The sequence below is a fragment of the Saccopteryx bilineata genome, chromosome 3, assembly GCF_036850765.1.
Source record: "Saccopteryx bilineata isolate mSacBil1 chromosome 3, mSacBil1_pri_phased_curated, whole genome shotgun sequence".
NCBI classification, from domain to species: Eukaryota; Metazoa; Chordata; class Mammalia; order Chiroptera; family Emballonuridae; genus Saccopteryx; species Saccopteryx bilineata.
Window position 1 is genome coordinate 310,449,807 of NC_089492.1, and position 16,955 is coordinate 310,466,761.

Here is a 16,955-nt window from a genome sequence, read left to right on the forward strand (position 1 = left end):
ACCTCCCCATCTAGATGCATTTCAAGTGTCACCTCCCTGTGACAATGATGGTTCAAGTCACTGTAGAGTGAGTGCCTACTGTGCGCCAAGCTCTGGTCTGAGCCCCTCTGGTATATCTGTGCTGACCCTTCAATAGCCTTGCAGAAAGGTGTCAGTATCTCCAATCGGTAAATGGGGGCCCAGAGAGGGAAAGACACTTTTCCAGGGTCACACAGTCAGGGGGGAGCTGAGATTTGGGTCCTAAAGCCCAGGGTACTCCCCTCTGCCTCACTGCCTTCTCTGATCTACAATGGGGACAGTCAGCCTTCCAAGTCAGCTCCACCAACCCCACAGCCCCATTTTCCAGGTCATTCCTGGTTTCATAACCATCCACCCCTTTATCCTCTTGAACCACTGATGTGTCCCAGAAATTCTAACATGTTGGCCGTTCCCCACACCCAGGGGCAGCCCAGAAGCTCTGTCAGGCTGCTTGGCCCAGATCTGAGTTTGGAGAATAAAACTGGATGGAAAAGAGAGGGGAGGGAAAATGCTGAAATCTTTTCTGGATCTTTCCATCAAAAGGATAAAAAAAAACAAACCTCATGGGCTCCACAGGTAAGAGAGCTGTGTGCTTCAGACAAGTTACCAACTCTCTCTAGGTTATAAACCCCCCAGTTTCCTCCTTTTAAAACGGGGGTAATAACAATATTGGGGTGAATCATATAAAATTACCGAATGTCAGCAGTGTCCCCTTGTAGCTGCTGACATTGTGGCTCCCGTCTGTCCTTTGTGAGGACTGAATGAGCTTGTATGTGTGTAGCATCTGCCCTTACCGTAATGATCAGCTAGACCCCACTCAGAACCCAATCACTCTTACTTTTCACACTATACTACTAATGATTTGGTGTCTAACCTGGTCAGGTGGTTACCATGTGCCAGTGCCAGGTATCGTGGCTCTCACAACAGCCCCCAAAACTGTCATTTTAAGGATGAGACCTCTGAGGCTCTGAGAGATTTTAACTGCTTCACTGGACACCAAAATCCAGGCTGTTGCCACTACAAAAAGTACCGACAGAAAGGAGAATACAAAAATATATGAAGTGTACACACAAAAAGGGACATGTCTGGACCATCAGTGAAAGGACACACATTGGGAGCCGCCCAAGCTCTGGGGCTCTCGGGACAGATCTTTGCTAAACCTAGAACAACTAGGGCATGTTCAGTGTGGATTGTTCTCAGTAGAAGCCCTGCATCCTCCTTGCAGCTGGGCAAAGCTGTAGGCATTCTGCATGGTTCCTTCTTCTAGGAAGCCCTCCTTGATTGTTCCAACCAAAAGCATCTCTCTCCCGGGTGCCTGTCCCAGGTTATGTCTGATGGGGTCCAGACAGGATCCCAGTGGAACCCCAAAAGGTTGTTTTCTTTTTCCACTGCTTGCCTCTACCTTTCAGGTCACAACCACCAATGAAGGTCACTTGCCATGTGGCAGTTTCACATGTTGATGATCCTAACATTCCCCTGCTCAGAACCCGCCTATGGCTCCCACCTACTCAGAGAAAAGCTACAGTCCTTACCGTGTCTTCATTTTTCACCCCACCCTCACTGAATGGGCTCTGGCCAGAGACCTTGTTACAATCCTAGGAATACACTGAGCACACTCTCACCCCAGAGCTTTGCACTGGCTCATCCTGCTGGCTCCCTCTCTTCGTTCAGGTCCTCCCTTACGTGTTGTCTTCTCCTGGACACCTCTCCTACCACACTCCTTGCCCTCCTTTCCTGCTTGCCTTTTCTCCGCAGCTCTTCTCCTCACGTGCCATTTATTTATTTATTCATTTGTCCATGGTCCCTCGCATGCCCCTGGGCTCAGGGACCCTGTCCTGTTCACCGCTGTCACCCCAGTACCTGGTGCATCCACAGCAGAGCAGGCCTTAGGGAGAGGAGGAGTGGGGGGTGCTGAGGGAGACGGCGGGGTGGGGGGAATCACCTCCTGCAGCTCCTCGTAGGTGATAAACATGAAGTTCTCCTTGCCCTGCATCCGAATCCAGCCTTTAATGTGGTCGAACCAGGAGCCAAACTGCACTGCGGGCAGAGGGGCGGAGGGGTGAGGGCCAGGCAACAGGGCCCCCCCGCTGGGACTCAAAGGGACCTAACTAGCCCCACGTGACCACAAGCCTGGCCCCTCGAAGCTGGATGCCTCCCCCAGCCCTCACATCTGGTGCCGCATGTCCCTCTCTCTCCCTGTCTCTCGGTCTCATCTCTTTCTGTGTTTATCTCTCTATCTCTGGCTGACTCTGGGTGTCTCAGTCTCTTGGTGCTTCTTTCCTCCCGCTTCTATTTCTCTCATTGTTTTTGGTTTCTCTCTCAGCCTCCTGGGCTCCCTCTCTCCCTCTGTTTCTCCTGGTATCCCCTGTGCCTCTATCGCTCCTTTATAACAGCCTGTATCTCTGCCTCTGTCCTTCTCATCCCTCCTCTGTCCCTCTTCCCGTCTGGGCCACTAGGGGCTCCCCCTACACCCTCCCTTCCCGTCCTCACCTTCGCCTTTGAGGAAGTTCTGCAGGAACTGGTCAGGTGTGCCCGGATCCTTCAACTGCCCGGCAATCTTGGAGTAATGGTAGAGCGACACGGCCACATCCCGGGGGTTCCGGCCCATGTAGATCACCTGCATGTGGGTGTGGGGGAGGGGAGAAGGTGTCAGGCGTGGCCCAGCCCCCAGCCCCTGAGGCTGTGTGCCTTGAGTACCCCCTCTTCTGACCCTGTAGCAGGAAAGACTCAGGATAGACTTCTCAGGGGACTTTCCAGCTCATGGGGAGCTCATCTCATTTCATCTCATCCCAGAGAATGGGGAGAGCTCCTTTCAACCATATTCTCGGAGGAGAGAGGGACTGTTTCTGGATCAGATGGAAGGACAATTTGGCTTCAGGGAATAAAGAGGGGAGGAGAAAGGCATGGGGTTCGGAATGGGGGAGATCAGGGTGAGAGGTGTTGAGCAAAATAGAAGAGAAGCTGCCCCTCCTACCATTTCAGAGCCAAGGCCCAGCCTTATCCTTTTCTGCCTGGACCTTTGCCCCAGTCGCCTCCCCGGCCTCCCAGCCTCCACATAACCCCAAAGGGTCTTTCTTCACTCAGAGCTGACCGGCTCCTCCAGTGCCCCTGGATAGAGTCCCAGCGCCTGGCCCTGGCATTAGAAGCCCCGATTACCTGACTCCAATCTGTTTACCAGGTTTATATTCTATAACTAACCCCCCTCCTGTCCCATCAGATATGTCCTTCCCTGTCAACTGGCTCCTCCTCCAAGGCCAAGGTCAGCCCCATGGTGCTCAGTGATGTATATGTGACCAACCTCTAACAAAAACCCTGGACACCAAGTCTCGGGTGAGCATCCCCAGTGGGCAATACGCTGTGCTTGTTGTCACACGTCACTGCTGGGAGGATTAACTGCTGTCCACGCAAGGCCCCCGGGAGAGACGATGGCGGCTCACACCAGGTCTCCGCTTGCCCACATGCCACTTCCCTTTGCTGATTTTAATCTCTGTCTCTTCACTCTAACAATGGCAACTATGAGTCTATCTGATGTGCTGAGTTCTGAGTTCTTCTAGTGAATCATGGAGGCTGAGGATGGTCTTGGGGACTCCTGGACTGCAGTCCCCATCTTGTCTTTGTCTACATCACCTCCTTGGCGATCCCACCAGTCTCCTGGCTTTAATTACTCATCTACCATCTATCTATCTATCTATCTATCTATCTATCTATCTATCTATCTATCTGGCTATCTATCTATCTCTATATCTATCTATCTATCTATCTATCTATCTAATCATCTGTTTATCTATCTTTCTATCATGTATCATCTATCTATCTATCTTGCTATCTAGCTCTAGCTTTCTATCTATAAATTGCAAATCTATGTGTCCAGCCTGATCTTTCCTGTCAAACTCAGATTCATCTATCTTACTTCCCACCGGCAACGTCCCCCTGGACGTCAATGGGCCACAGCAGAGCTCTTCGTCTTCCCTCCAGACCTCTCCTCCCCATCCTCTCCATCCCATCCTCCCACTTCCTGAATCCAAACGCCCTGGAGACACTCTTGACTCATCTGTTTCTCTCACACCCACATCCAATCTGTCAGCAAATCTTCCTGGTTCCACCTTCAAAATACAGCCATTTTTCTTCACCTCCACGGCCACCACCCTGATCACATCCTTGGGCACCTTCTACCTGGACTTTCACAGTGGCCTCCTCTCTGCTTCTGCCTCCGTCTGGATGGGCTGTTCCCCATCTTGCCACCAGAGGGCAGCAGTGGAAACCTAAGTCTGCTCCAGTCTGTCTGCTCAGAGCCCTCCCACAGCTCCTGTCACCCTCACAGTAAAGCAAGTCCCTGCCACGACCAACACCACTTTGCACATTTTGGCCCTGTTACTTCCCCGACCTCATTTCCATTCCCCTCTCCCTCGCTCTCTTGGCTTCGGCCACATATGCCTTCTTGCTGGTCTTCTGGCTCATCACACTCACCTCAGGGCCTTTGCACCTGCTCTTCCCTCTGCCTAGAATTTTCTTCCCCCAGCCACCCCCCCCCCCCCGGGCTTCTTCCTTCACCTTCCAGGTCTTTACGCAAATAGGACGTTCTCACTGGGGCCTCCCTTGACCACCTTGCATATAATTGCAACCCCACCCCTCACCCTCACCCTCTCCTCCTTCATGATGTGAAATTCTTATTTTGAACATATTCAGTATTTTCCTTATTTATTCCATCTATTTTCTGCCCCTCCCCCCTTTAAAGTGTGGACTCACATTGTTGCGTGTGTGTGTGTGTGTGTGTGTGTGTGTATGTATGTATGTGTTTTACTACTGTTCTAGCTCAGGGCCAGACATAGTAGGTGCTCAATAAATCTGTTCTGAATTCATCAGATAGTTATGCCCTCTCTCCCCCCACCCACACCCCCTCCCCCTGCACCTTGGCCTTGGAGCTGAAGAAGGCCTTCGTGAAGAGCTGGATGGGGAGGTGTGAGCTCATGAGGCGGGGACTGGACTGGTCCGAGAGGCTGAAGGCACCCATGATGGTCTCACACCAGGGCGCCCGCTTCCAGATGGGCACCGAGCGGATCCAGGAGGGGTCCCCGTCCTTTAGAATTAAGCTGAGGATCTCGATCATCCAGTTGGTGCCTGGCAGGAGAAATTGGACATATTAATCAGAGGTGGGGAGGACTGTAGAGGAGGACATGATGAAATGTATCATGGCAGCGTTTGTTGTGCAAATGACTACATATTTTATTGCATGGATTGCTCACCACTGATGGAAAAGGTGGGGCTGGTTGTCTTTATTTTCAGAGGAGGAGACTGAAGCTCAAAGAAGGTCGCTGGCCCAGGTGGCAAAGCTAGGAAGTGGCGCATGGTGGCGCATGGCTAGCCATCCACCCAACCCCATTTCATTTTCCCACGGGGAATATGATGGGACTACACAGCCTCCCCTGCAGCTGCATGGGGACATGTGACTGAGTTCTGGCCAAGGACGAGCAGGTGGCAGCAGTGTGCAGCCATTTCCAAGGCTGGCCCATAAACATCTCCCACGTGACCCCCGCACTCCCGCTCCCCTGTCTGCTGGCCTGATGCCCAGATGCAGGTGGAAACTGGGGCTCCCAGAGGCTGCTGGGTCTCCCCCACACTTCCCTCCACCCATCCTGCACTGGTGGGAGTTTACAGGATGAGAAATAAACTTCTCTCGGGTCCAGCTTCTTAGATTCTGAGGTTCATGTACCCGGGCAGGATTGGCTAATACATAGGGGAAGCTGGCATTGAATCCAGGCGTCTGGACTTAAAAATCTCAGTTCTTTTTTCACTTCCCATTTTGGAAAGGACCTCATGATTTTGTGAGGAGGCACAAATGATATGTAGAGGGAAGAGACCTCATCAGTGACCCAGTTCACAGGTGTGGATTCCAGGAGACTACAGGCAAGTCAGGCCAGAAATAATAATAATAATAAATATTAACAATAAATTATTAGTAGTATTACAATTTATTGCCTTGGAATCTAATACCCTGCCCCCCGTGCCAGTTCTCAGTGCATTGCCTCTGGGCTCCAGAAGCACGCTTCAGTGCCCAGTGTGGTGACTCTGGGGCTGGACCCTGAAAACCTTTTCCTTTGCCAGCCAGCGCAATGTCAAACTGTGTCAGCAGAGGGCGCTGGAGGAACCCTGCAGGAGGATAGGGCTTCTATTCCCGGTTTTTATAGGCTCTTCTCAACCGGCTCTTGTAATGGACAGTGGCCAGCTGTGCAGTGGACCCAGTGACACTTACTACCCCCTCTATCCCCCAGCAAATTTCTTTGGGTGTTCTGCTTCAGCTGTGGAGGGACTAGTGCTCACTGTGTTGGCTCTTCCTGTACCCGTTGGGGTTCTCTTTACCCCTTGGTAGTTTAATCCCCTGTTACTAGTTAATAATTCTTTTTTTGTGTGTGGTATGTGGTAAAATATACAGAACACAAAATTTGCCAACTTACCCACTTTAAATGTATAGTTCAGTAGCACTAAGTACATTGCACGTTGTGCAAACAACACCACCACCCATCTCCAAAGCTGTTTTAAACACAGCCTGCTGTCTGGGGAACAGATTTCTACAACTTGGATGGAGGGAAATGTGGTTATATCCATCAAAATTGCAAATGCATGGCCCTTTGGCCAAGCAATTTCATATCTAGGAATTTATTCTACATAATAAAAAAAATACTTGTATGCCCTGGCCAGATAGCTCAGTTAGTTAGAGCATCGTCCTGATAATGCAGAGGTTGTGGGTTCAATCCCAGGTCAGGTCACATATAGGAGCAGATAGATTTTTCTATCTCTCTCTGACCCCACCCCTTCCTCTCTCTTTAAAGTCAATAAATAACAAAAATTTAAAAATCCTTGTGCAGATGCATACGTGTCCACATGGTATATGAATTGCGTATAAAGTTCTCATTGTGTATAAAGCCAAAGGTTTGCTATCTAGGAAATACCAATCAGTGAGGAACTGGTTAAGATGCACCTTGCAAACATTATAATCAGTGAAAGAATCGAGTCACAAAAGGACAGGTATTATGTGATTCCTTTATATGAAATGTTCAGCCTGATGAGGTGGCATAGTGGATAGAGCATTGCCCTGGGATGCTGAGGACCCAGGTTCAAAACCCCGAGGTGTTCAGCTTGAGTGTGGGTCCATCCGGTTTGAACGCGAGATACCAGCTTGAATGCACGGGGTTGCTGGCTTGAGCATGGGATCATAGACATGACCCATGGTCTCTGGATTGAGCCCAAAGGTCACTGGCCTGAAGCCCAAGGTCGCTAGCTTGAGCCCAAGGTCACTGGCTTGAGCAAGGGGTTACTGGCTGGCTGGAGCCTCCAACTCCCGGTCACGGCACATACGAGAAAGTAATCAATGAACAACTAAGGTGCTGCAACTATGAGTTGATGCTTATCTCTCTCCCTTCCTGTCTGTCTGTCCCTGTCTGTCTGTCTCTTGCTAAAAATAAATGTTCAGAATAGGCAAATCCACAGAGACAAAAAGTAGATTAATGGTTACTAGTGGCTTAGAGACAGAAATATGGGGACTGGGAGGTGATGGTTAATGATATTGGGGTTTCCTATTGGGGCAATAAAACTGTTCTAAAATTGATTTGTAGTGATGGCTGCACAACTGTGAATACACTATAGACATAGAACTGCATACTTTAAATGGGTGAATTGTATCTCAAAGCTGTTACCAAAAAAAAACAAAACAAAACCCTTACAGAACTCCATGCTCAAAGTGTGAATGTCATATTTTGAAATTTTTCAAAAATATTTTGGAAAAAAAAAAGTCAATGCCATCATTTTAGAGAAGAAAAGCGGAAGTTCATCCCCTCTTTCACTAAAACCTCTCCGAAGGACTGAGTGACGTCACTGCAGAGCCTCCCTTCCTCCCTGCTCCCTCCCTTTGACAAATATTTATTGACTACTTATGATATGCCTGGCAATGCTTCAGGCTCAGAGAACACAGCAGTGAACAAGACAAATTAAAACATTTGCCCTCATGGCCCTGGCTATGTGGCTCAGTGGGTAAAGCATCCACCCCTTGCGCCAGAGGTCACGGGTGTGACCCCGGCTGAGGGCATAGATGAGAAGCAGCCAATGAGCGCACAGCTAAATTGGACAACTAAAATGAAACAAGGAGGTGATGTTTCTCTTTCTCCCCCACCCCACTCCCTTCTTCTCTTTGTCGTAAATCAATGGAAAAATTAAAATATTTGCCCGCATGGATCTTACATGCTAGTGGGGAAATCAGAGAATAAATCAACAGATGAAATATAATAGAGTGGCCCTGGCCAGTGGCTCAGTGGTAGAGCGTCGGCCTGGCATGCAGGAGTCCAAGGTTCGATTCCTGGCCAGGGCATACAGGGAAAGCACCCATCTGCTTCTCTACCCCTCCCCCCTCTCCTTCCTCTCTGCCTCTCTCTTCCCCTCCAGCAGCCAAGGCTCCATTGGAGCAAAGTTGGCCCGGGCGCTGAGGATGGCTCCATGGCCTCTGCCTCAGGCGCTAGAATGGCCCTAGTTGCAACAGAGCAACGCTCCAGATGGGCAGAGCATCGTCCCCTGGTGGGCATGCCGAGTGGATCCCGGTCAGGCGCATGCGGGAGTCTGTCTGACTGCCTCCTCGTTTCCAACTTCAGAAAAAAAAAGAAATAAAAAAAAAAATTTTATTTATATATATATATATATATATATTTATAAAATAGAGTGGTTGATAGTATTACATGGAGTAAAGGGTGGGGTTAGTTAAGGGGATGGAGAGGGACAGGATAGGGACAGTACTGGAGGTCAGGGAAGGCCACCCAGAAGACAGGAGAGCTGACCTGGGCCAGGAGAAGGATCTGGGAGAAAAGTTCTCCCAGGAGAGTGGGGCCCCCAGTGCAAAGGCCACGGTCACTCCATTCTGAACAGATCCAGTCCTCCTTTCCTCTTCCTGTTGGTCCTTAGTGTGATCTTCTCATCCTCTGTCCCCAGCACACCCCTGGCCGCCCCAGCAGGTACCTGACTTGGGGTAGGTGATGATGAAGATGTCACCGTCCCGCACCTCCGCGTTTTCCTCATCCTCTGTCCCCACCACACCCCTGGCCGCCCCAGCAGGTACCTGACTTGGGGTAGGTGATGATGAAGACGTCATCGTCCCGCACCTCCGCGTTTTCCGCGATGCTGATGCTCTCGGGTGAGTAGATGCCCACGGGGAAGGGGATACCTTTGTACCGGAAGTATTCGCCTGACAACTTCTGGCTGTAGGAGGGTGGGGGAGAAACCGTGAGAACCGGGAGGAGGTGAGGACAGAGGTCACCTGGGCGGGTGCAGGGCAGAGGCTTGCATTTGAGCATTCTCTGAGGTCCCAGGACCCTGCACAGTGTCCAGCTTTACAGCTGAGGTCACCAGGTCCCACGGGGCAGAACGCAGCAGAGAAATCTCAGGGGAGGAAGAAGTGTGAGCAGGGAGACAGGCAAAGGGCACCCCACTCGCTGGCTAGTGGAACCTTGGCAAGGGGCTTTCTCTGTGCCTCATTTTTGTTATCTGCACAATGAGGAGGTTTACCGAAACTCCACAACAATCTTATGGGGTGACAGTGACTATTATCCATCCCCATTTTAAGGATGAAGAAAGTGAGGCACAGAGAGGTTGAGTGATTTGCCCAAAGCCACACAGCTGGTGGGACGGGGCACACTTCATATCTGCAAAGTTGAGCTAAATGCTTCCCATGCATTTCCTCTTCACCCCAACTCTTGAGGAAGAAACTACGTCACCACTCCATTTTACCAGTGAGGAAACCGAAGCCAAAAAAGTCAGGTGCACTGCCCACCCCGGCCCAGCCACAAAGCGGCTGTGCCCACCTGCTAACCCAGATGTGGAGTCACCAAGAAGCTAAAACAGTCTTAAGCTCCAAGCCCCTCAGTCGAGCTGTTTTTCCAAATGCCCTGCAGTGCGTACACGTAGCCTACATGGAAATAAGAGTCCAAAATGAGATGTTTTAAGAGCTATACATTAATGTCTCTTTATGTCACAACCTCCACCTCCCACCCCAGAGTCTCCTGTTTATGGTGTGGGGGAGAGGTGAGAATCCCAGGGACCTAAGGTGAAATTGAGTTGGGGACACACTTCACTGGGCGTTTGTGGAATATTGATGAAATTCACAGTCACATCTGTGCATGTTACAGCAAGTCTGCTGAGTGCAGGAATTGCGTGTAATGATACAAAGGCCTGGAGACTACGATGTCACGCATTCCAGGGCACTGGGCACTGGAAATACATGGTGGAGGAACAGACTCAGGATTGAAGCCTGCAAACCCAGAACCTAGTGTGTTATTATTATTTTTTCTCCCGCTCGTGCATCTAGTGTGTTATTTTACTGCAATGTTTAGACTGTCTGTGAGCTTTCAAAATGAAGCAAGTTGCTCTAATGTCTTTTCTCATTCTCTCTTCTTAAGGCTGTCATCACCTATATTAATTTTTTCTTTTCTTTTTTTAATATAGACATTTAAAGATTTTATTTTTATTCATTTTAGAGAGGGGAGAGAGAGAAAGACGGAGCGAGAGAGAGAAGTGGGGGAGGAGTGGGAAGCATCAACTCCCCTATGTGCCTTGACCAGGCAAGCCCAGGATTTGTTTGTTTTTTGTTTTTGACCCATTGATCTCAGCATTACAGGTCGATGCTTTATCCACTGCGTCACCACTGGCAAGTATTTTTCTTAAGAGAACCCCCTCAAAACAACATAAGGTTCAAGCCCCACAAAACCCAGATTGCCCAGTCATAGCCACCACACTGCACAACCATCCATTTGTGTCTTTATAGTACACTTAGGACAATACATTGCACTGGGGAAAACATTTGTAAGTAGGTTATATAGTCTGTGGATTTTATTTCAAGATAGCTAAGAGGGTGTTTCAAATATTCTGTTATATAAGAAGGGTTGGGGTCTGACCACACACATATATACAAACTCAGAAGCATAATGTTGAATGAAGGATGGGAGGATCACAAGAGTGTCCAGATCATCCATGTCCGATTATGGGAAGTTCAAATACAGGAGAAAGTGACCTATGGTGTTAGAAGGCGGATGGTGGTCATCCTTGGGGAAAGAAGCCCCCACTTGTGGGTAGGTGTACTCACTTTGCAAACTTTGTTGAGCCATTGCACGGAGCTTGTGTGTATTTTACTTAATAAAACATTAACTGAATGAATGAATAAAACATCAAAAGAAAAAAAATACTCTCTCCATAAAAACAACTGTTTTTAATAAAAAGGAAGTGAGTCCCTGGCCAGGTAACTAAGTTGGTTAGAGTGTAGTCCCAATTTGCCAAGATTGTGGGTTTGGTCCCTGATCAGGGCACATATAAGAATCAACCAGTAGCCTTACCAGGAGGGGGCGCAGTGGATGGAGCGTGGGACTGGGATGCAAAGGACCCAGATTCGAGACCCCGAGCTCACCAGCTTGAGCCCAAGGTCACTGGCTTGAGAAAGAGGTCACTGGCTTGGCTGTAGCCTTCTAACCCCCCACCTTAGTCAAGGCATGTATGAGAAAGCAATTAATGAGAAACTAAGGTGCTGCAATGAAGAATTGGTGCTTCTCATCTCTCTCCCTTCAGTCTGTCTGTCCCTGTCTGTTTCTCTCTCTGTCTCTGTCTCTGTCACACACACACGCAACCACACACACACACACACACAATCAACCAATAAATGCATAAATATGTGAAACAACAAATCGATATTTCTCTCTCACTCTCTCTAAAATAAATTTTTAAAAACCCCTTTATTTAATAAAAAAAATAAAAATAAAAAGGAGTTGAGGTGGGCCCAAGGAGGTTGAAAACCAGCTGGCCTGCAGAGCCTTTTTTGTTAGCTCCTCCTTGTGTGCCCAGTTGACAGATGAGGAAACTGGGGCCCACTGTGACATGCCCAGCAAGCTCCTGGTGTCTTTCTGAAGGCCTCCACCAGCTTTGGAGATTTGTGGGATGGGGAGTTTCTCCAAGGCCTGGCAGCAGAATCAGGCTTGGAGTAGAGGGACCAAGGCTAGATAGAGAACTACATCCTCTGCCAGGGTCCTGGGAAGCCCCGGTGAGGATCAGCCCAGCCAGCCAGGGTACCCAAAGGGCAGTGTCCTGAGGGGAATTGGAAGGGAACTATTCGGGATGTTGGCTTGAGGTCTATGGTCTTCTGGTGGAGGCCCCTTTGTTCCTGGCTTGGGGCTGTTTCCCAGGAGACAGGGAGGGAAGGCTGACCACCTCAGAGGGGTGTGGGGGTGGGGACTTTGCAGGCCCTGATTTTCTAAAAACTTGATTTGAGAACAAAAGAGAGGGAGAGAGAGAGAACATGGATTTGTTGTTCCACTTTTTTATGTATTCATTAGTTAGTATGTGCCCTGATGGGGGATTGAACTCACAAGCTTGGTGTATTGGGACAGTGCTCTAACCCAGTGGTCCCCAACCCCCAGGCCGCGGGAAAGAATAAATAACTTACATTATTTCTGTTTTATTTATATTTAAGTCTGAACAATGTTTTATTTTTTAAAAATGACCAGATTCCGCCTGACCAGGTGGTGGTGCAGTGGCTAGAGTGTTGGACTGGGATGCGGAAGACCCAGGTTCGAGACCCCGAGGTCGCCAGCTTGAGTGCAGGCTCCTCTGGCTTGAGCAAAAAGCTCACCAGCTTGAGCCCAAGGTCACTGGCTCGAGCAAGGGGTCACTCGGTCTGCTGAAGGCCTGTAGTCAAGGCACATATGAGAAAGCAATCAATGAACAACTAAGGTGTCACAACGAAAAACTGATGAGTGATGCTTCTCATCTCTCTCCGTTCCCGTCTGTCTGTCCCTATCTGTCCCTCTCTCTGTCTCTGAAAAAAAAAAAAATGACAAGAGTCCCTCTGTTACATCCGTCTAAGACTCACTCTTGACGCTTGTCTCGGTCACGTGATACATTTATCCGTTCCACCCTAAAGGCTGGTCTGTGAAAATATTTTCTGACATTAAACCCGTCCATGGCCCAAAAAAGGTTGGGGACCACTGCTCTAACCAACTGAGCTACCTGGCCAGGGCTGTAGGCCCTGCTTCTGAGTAAGCAAAGCAGTACAGGCATGAACAAGAGTGTATCATGTGACTTTGGCACTATGTAGCCGAGCTTAGGCCACATGCTGAAATCTCTCTGTACTTCAGTTTCCTCAGTGGTAACATGGGGATAAAAGAAGCAGCACAGTGTCTTCATTAATGGCAGAAACCTTAGAGCCAGAATACATGGGATTGAATTCTATGTCCCATCAGCTATGTGGCTGTGGGCAAGTCACTCGACCTCTCTGTGCCTCAGTTTCTTCATCCATAAAATGGGATAATAATCATTATCTCGCAGGCTTGTGAGCATGAAAAAAGTGTTTAGAACTGGGCATGGCACAGAGTAAACACTATATAAAAGTTTGTTAATTTTTAACAATAGGAGTAGTGGGAGGGTTTAATGTGTTGATAGCCATAAAAATGATTGGCTCATGGTCTACAGTCAGTAAATCTGAGCTAATGCCTGACTGGCAGTGGCGCAGTGGATTGAACATCAGCTGGGAACACTGAGGGCCCCGTTGAAAATCCCGAGGTCACCAGTTAGAGTGTGGACTCGACTCATTGGCTTGAGTGCAAGATCATAAACATGATCCCAGGATCACTGGCCTGAAGCCCAAGGTCACTGGTTTGAGCTTAAGGTCGCTGGCTTGAGCAAGAGGTCACTGGCTCAGGCCCTGGCCGGTTGGCTCAGCGGTAGAGCGTCGGCCTGGTGTGCGGGGGACCCGGGTTTGATTCCCGGCCAGGGTACACAGGAGAAGCGCCCATTTGCTTCTCCACCCCCCACCTCCTTCCTCTCTTTCTCTTCCCCTCCCGCAGCCTAGGCTCCATTGGAGCAAAGATGGCCCGGGTGCTGGGGATGGCTCCTTGGCCTCTGCCCCAAGTGCTAGAGTGGCTCTGGTCACGGCAGAGCGACGCCCCGGAGGGGCAGAGCATCGCCCCCTGGTGGGTAGAGCGTGGCCCCTGGTGGGCGTGCCAGGTGGATCCCGGTCGGGCGCATGCGGGAGTCTGTCTGACTGTCTCTCCCCATTTCCAGCTTCAGAAAAAAAAAAAAAGAGGTCACTGGCTCAGCTGGAGCCCCCGCCCTTCACCGTCCCAGTCCAGGTATGTATCAGAAGCAATCAATGAACAACTAAAGTGACGCAAATACAAGTTGATGCTTCTCATCTGTCGCTTTCTTTCTCTCTAGAAAAAAAAATCTGAGTTAAAATTATTATTATGCAAAGTAATAGAGGCAACACTGGACACTGTATTAATCCAGAGGAGGAGCTGCTTAGAACAGCGTTTGGCACTCAGTAGACCTTCTCCGCATGGTAATTACTTTATTGTTCAGTGATGTTATCAGATACTCTGTAGGTTGAGCGTGAGCAACGGTCTTAGTGATTTAACAAGTTGCCAGGCAGATTTAGCCCAGAGGACCAAAACTGTGAGGTCATCAGATACCGGGCAGAATAGCAGCTAATCGCCTAGACCTTGTACCTTAGGCAACAGATCGTATTTCTCTGAGCCTCAGTTTCCTGATCATTCACATGAGAGGCACGGTAATCTCTACCTCAGGGCTTTAATCCTACTGAAGATTAGAAAGGATAAAAATATGAAGCACCTGGCTCCTCATAAATGCTGAGAAATTGGATCCTTCCATTAACCATCAGCATTATTTTAGTCGTTGATCTTGGGACGGCTCCTCGGGGAAGAATGTTCTTCACAATTTATAGGAGAGGAAAATGGAGACGCCAATGAAGAAAAGATCCTGGGCCCTTCAGGAGTTCCTGGGTACCCACCAAGTGCTTAGATGAGCAGCTACCACCTCCAAATCGGGCCCCAGCCACACTCCAGGAGGCCAGGGTGGGACCCACAGGATATTGCCTGTGCTCAGTTAGTGTTTGACTGAATGAGTGAATGTGGGAATGAATGAATTCATGAATAGTCAATGAATGTGTGATAGATGAATGTGTGAACCATGGCTATGTCCTCTACCTGCCCCCATGGTTTTCAGCCATGGACGCTTTAGAATCCCCTGTGGGGCCTCTAGAGACTCTCAAAGCCTGGCTTCACTCCAGGCTCACACTGTCCAAACCACTGCGCCCTCGGAGCGTAGGCCAGCCAGCTGCTCAATAGAAACTGACTCAATATTCACTAAATAGCCTGACTAGGCAGTGACACAGTGGATAGAGCATCAGACTGGGATGCATAGGACCCAGGTTCAAAACCCCAAGCTCACCAGCTTGAGCGCGGGCTCATCTGGTTTGAGCAAGGCTCATCAGCGTGGGCCCAAGGTCGCTGGCTTGAGCAAGGGGTCACTTGGTCTGCTGTAGACCCCGGTCAAGGCACACATAAGAAAGCAATCAATGAACAACTAAGGAGCTGCAACAAAGATGATGCTTCTCATCTCTCCTTTCCTGTCTGTCTGTTCCTCTCTGTCTCTCTCTCTGTCTCTATTACTGTCACACAAAAAATATATTCACTAAATATGAGGCATGAATGGGGGAGAGCCTACGCCTCCCTGTATGTGATGATTCTGCAGGTGAGAAAATGGCAGTTCAGGGAGGCGGAGCAATGTGGCCAAGGCCACGTGGCAAATACCAAACCGAGATGGGATTTGAACCTCAGGCCTACAGACAGTTTCCGTCCCAGTCCCTCCTTCCCCATGGACCCTATACTAGCTAAAGCTCTCCAGTGTGCTGAGCACTAGTCCCACCTCCAGGCCTTTGCATCTGCTATTCCCGCTGCCGGGAATGTCGTCCCAGCCTGTCTCTGTGCCTGCACGCGGAGGCAGGGAGGCCCCTGCCAGGATTCCTGCTTCGTTGAATCACACGGTATGTCCTAAGAACGGGTGCTGTGCACCTTCTCTCCCTACCTCGTAAATCAAATCTGGCCCAGGCTGACCGTTCCTCTCCCTGGGCCACAATCTTGTTGTGTTCCCACACTACGTCCAGGGCCTGGCATGTAACTGTTGCTCGATTAGGGCAGAGGAATGAGGATGACAGTTGAGCTGAGTTAGAGGATTGCAGTATTGCAGCAGGAGGAACCAGCCCATGGGACCAGCAATTGTCGAAGCACCTGCATGGCCTCCTGGAAGGCACCTAGCCTCCCCTTCTCAGGGGACTCCAGGACATGAGACTCTGAGAATGGCCCAATACATCCTGCCTCCCACTCCCAGCATCTGCCAGGTCCTGGCCCTCCCTCTCTGTCCCCACCGCCCCAGTCCAGTTCAGGTCTCCTCCTTGTCCCCTGGGCCCTTGAACCAGCCTCCTCCCAAGTCTTTGGGTCTCCATTCTCTCCCTCCTGTTCACCCTCTGCCTGGCCACAGCTCCTCAGCCTGGAACTCAGGCCCTGCGGAGCTTGGGCTTGCACATTCCTCTGGCCTCCTCCGACCTTCAGGACCCTGTCTGGCTTCCCTTTTGCCCCAGCGAGGGGGTGGGAGTAGGGGAACCACTGTTATGGAAATTCTATGCCAAGGACATGCGTTATCACAGACTTCTCCCAGAATCCCAAGCAGGGGGTATTGGTAGCATCACTTTGTTCCAGCAAAAACGTAGGACCAGAGAGTTTAATATATTTCCCCAAGGTCACACAGCAGTCTTCAAAGGAGACCTCAGTAGATACCTGTCATTGAACCTCCACGCCTCCCTCTGCCTCTAAGACACAGTGTCTGTTTCATTCAGTGTTTTATCCCCAGAATCTGGTACATAACAGGTGTGCAATCAATAAGCCGGTCCCCAATTTGAACCCCCTGATTGTGGGGGCTCGGTCAACCACTCCAAAGGCAGGCCCAGTCCACCCAGTGGTGAAGGAAGATGGGCTGAAGTGGGAGAGATTTGGATTTGAACCCAGGATCTGCTACCAACTAGCTGTGTGACCTTGAATACATAGCTTAACCTCTCTGAGCCTCAA

The 16,955-nt window shown here is 49.8% G+C and overlaps 1 protein-coding gene across 1 annotated transcript in view; it reads right to left on the reverse strand.

Moving 5' to 3' along the window:
- SULT2B1 (sulfotransferase family 2B member 1) overlaps positions 1–16,955 on the reverse strand; it is a 34,777-nt gene that overhangs the window by 2,643 nt on the left and 15,179 nt on the right. Inside the window, exons 2-5 of the mRNA XM_066271639.1 lie at positions 9,116–9,255; positions 4,928–5,136; positions 2,509–2,635; positions 1,961–2,055 (exon numbers count right to left, since the gene is read on the reverse strand). Of these exons, the coding sequence (XP_066127736.1) occupies positions 1,961–2,055; positions 2,509–2,635; positions 4,928–5,136; positions 9,116–9,255 (571 nt within the window). The remainder of the gene's footprint in view (positions 1–1,960; positions 2,056–2,508; positions 2,636–4,927; positions 5,137–9,115; positions 9,256–16,955) is intronic.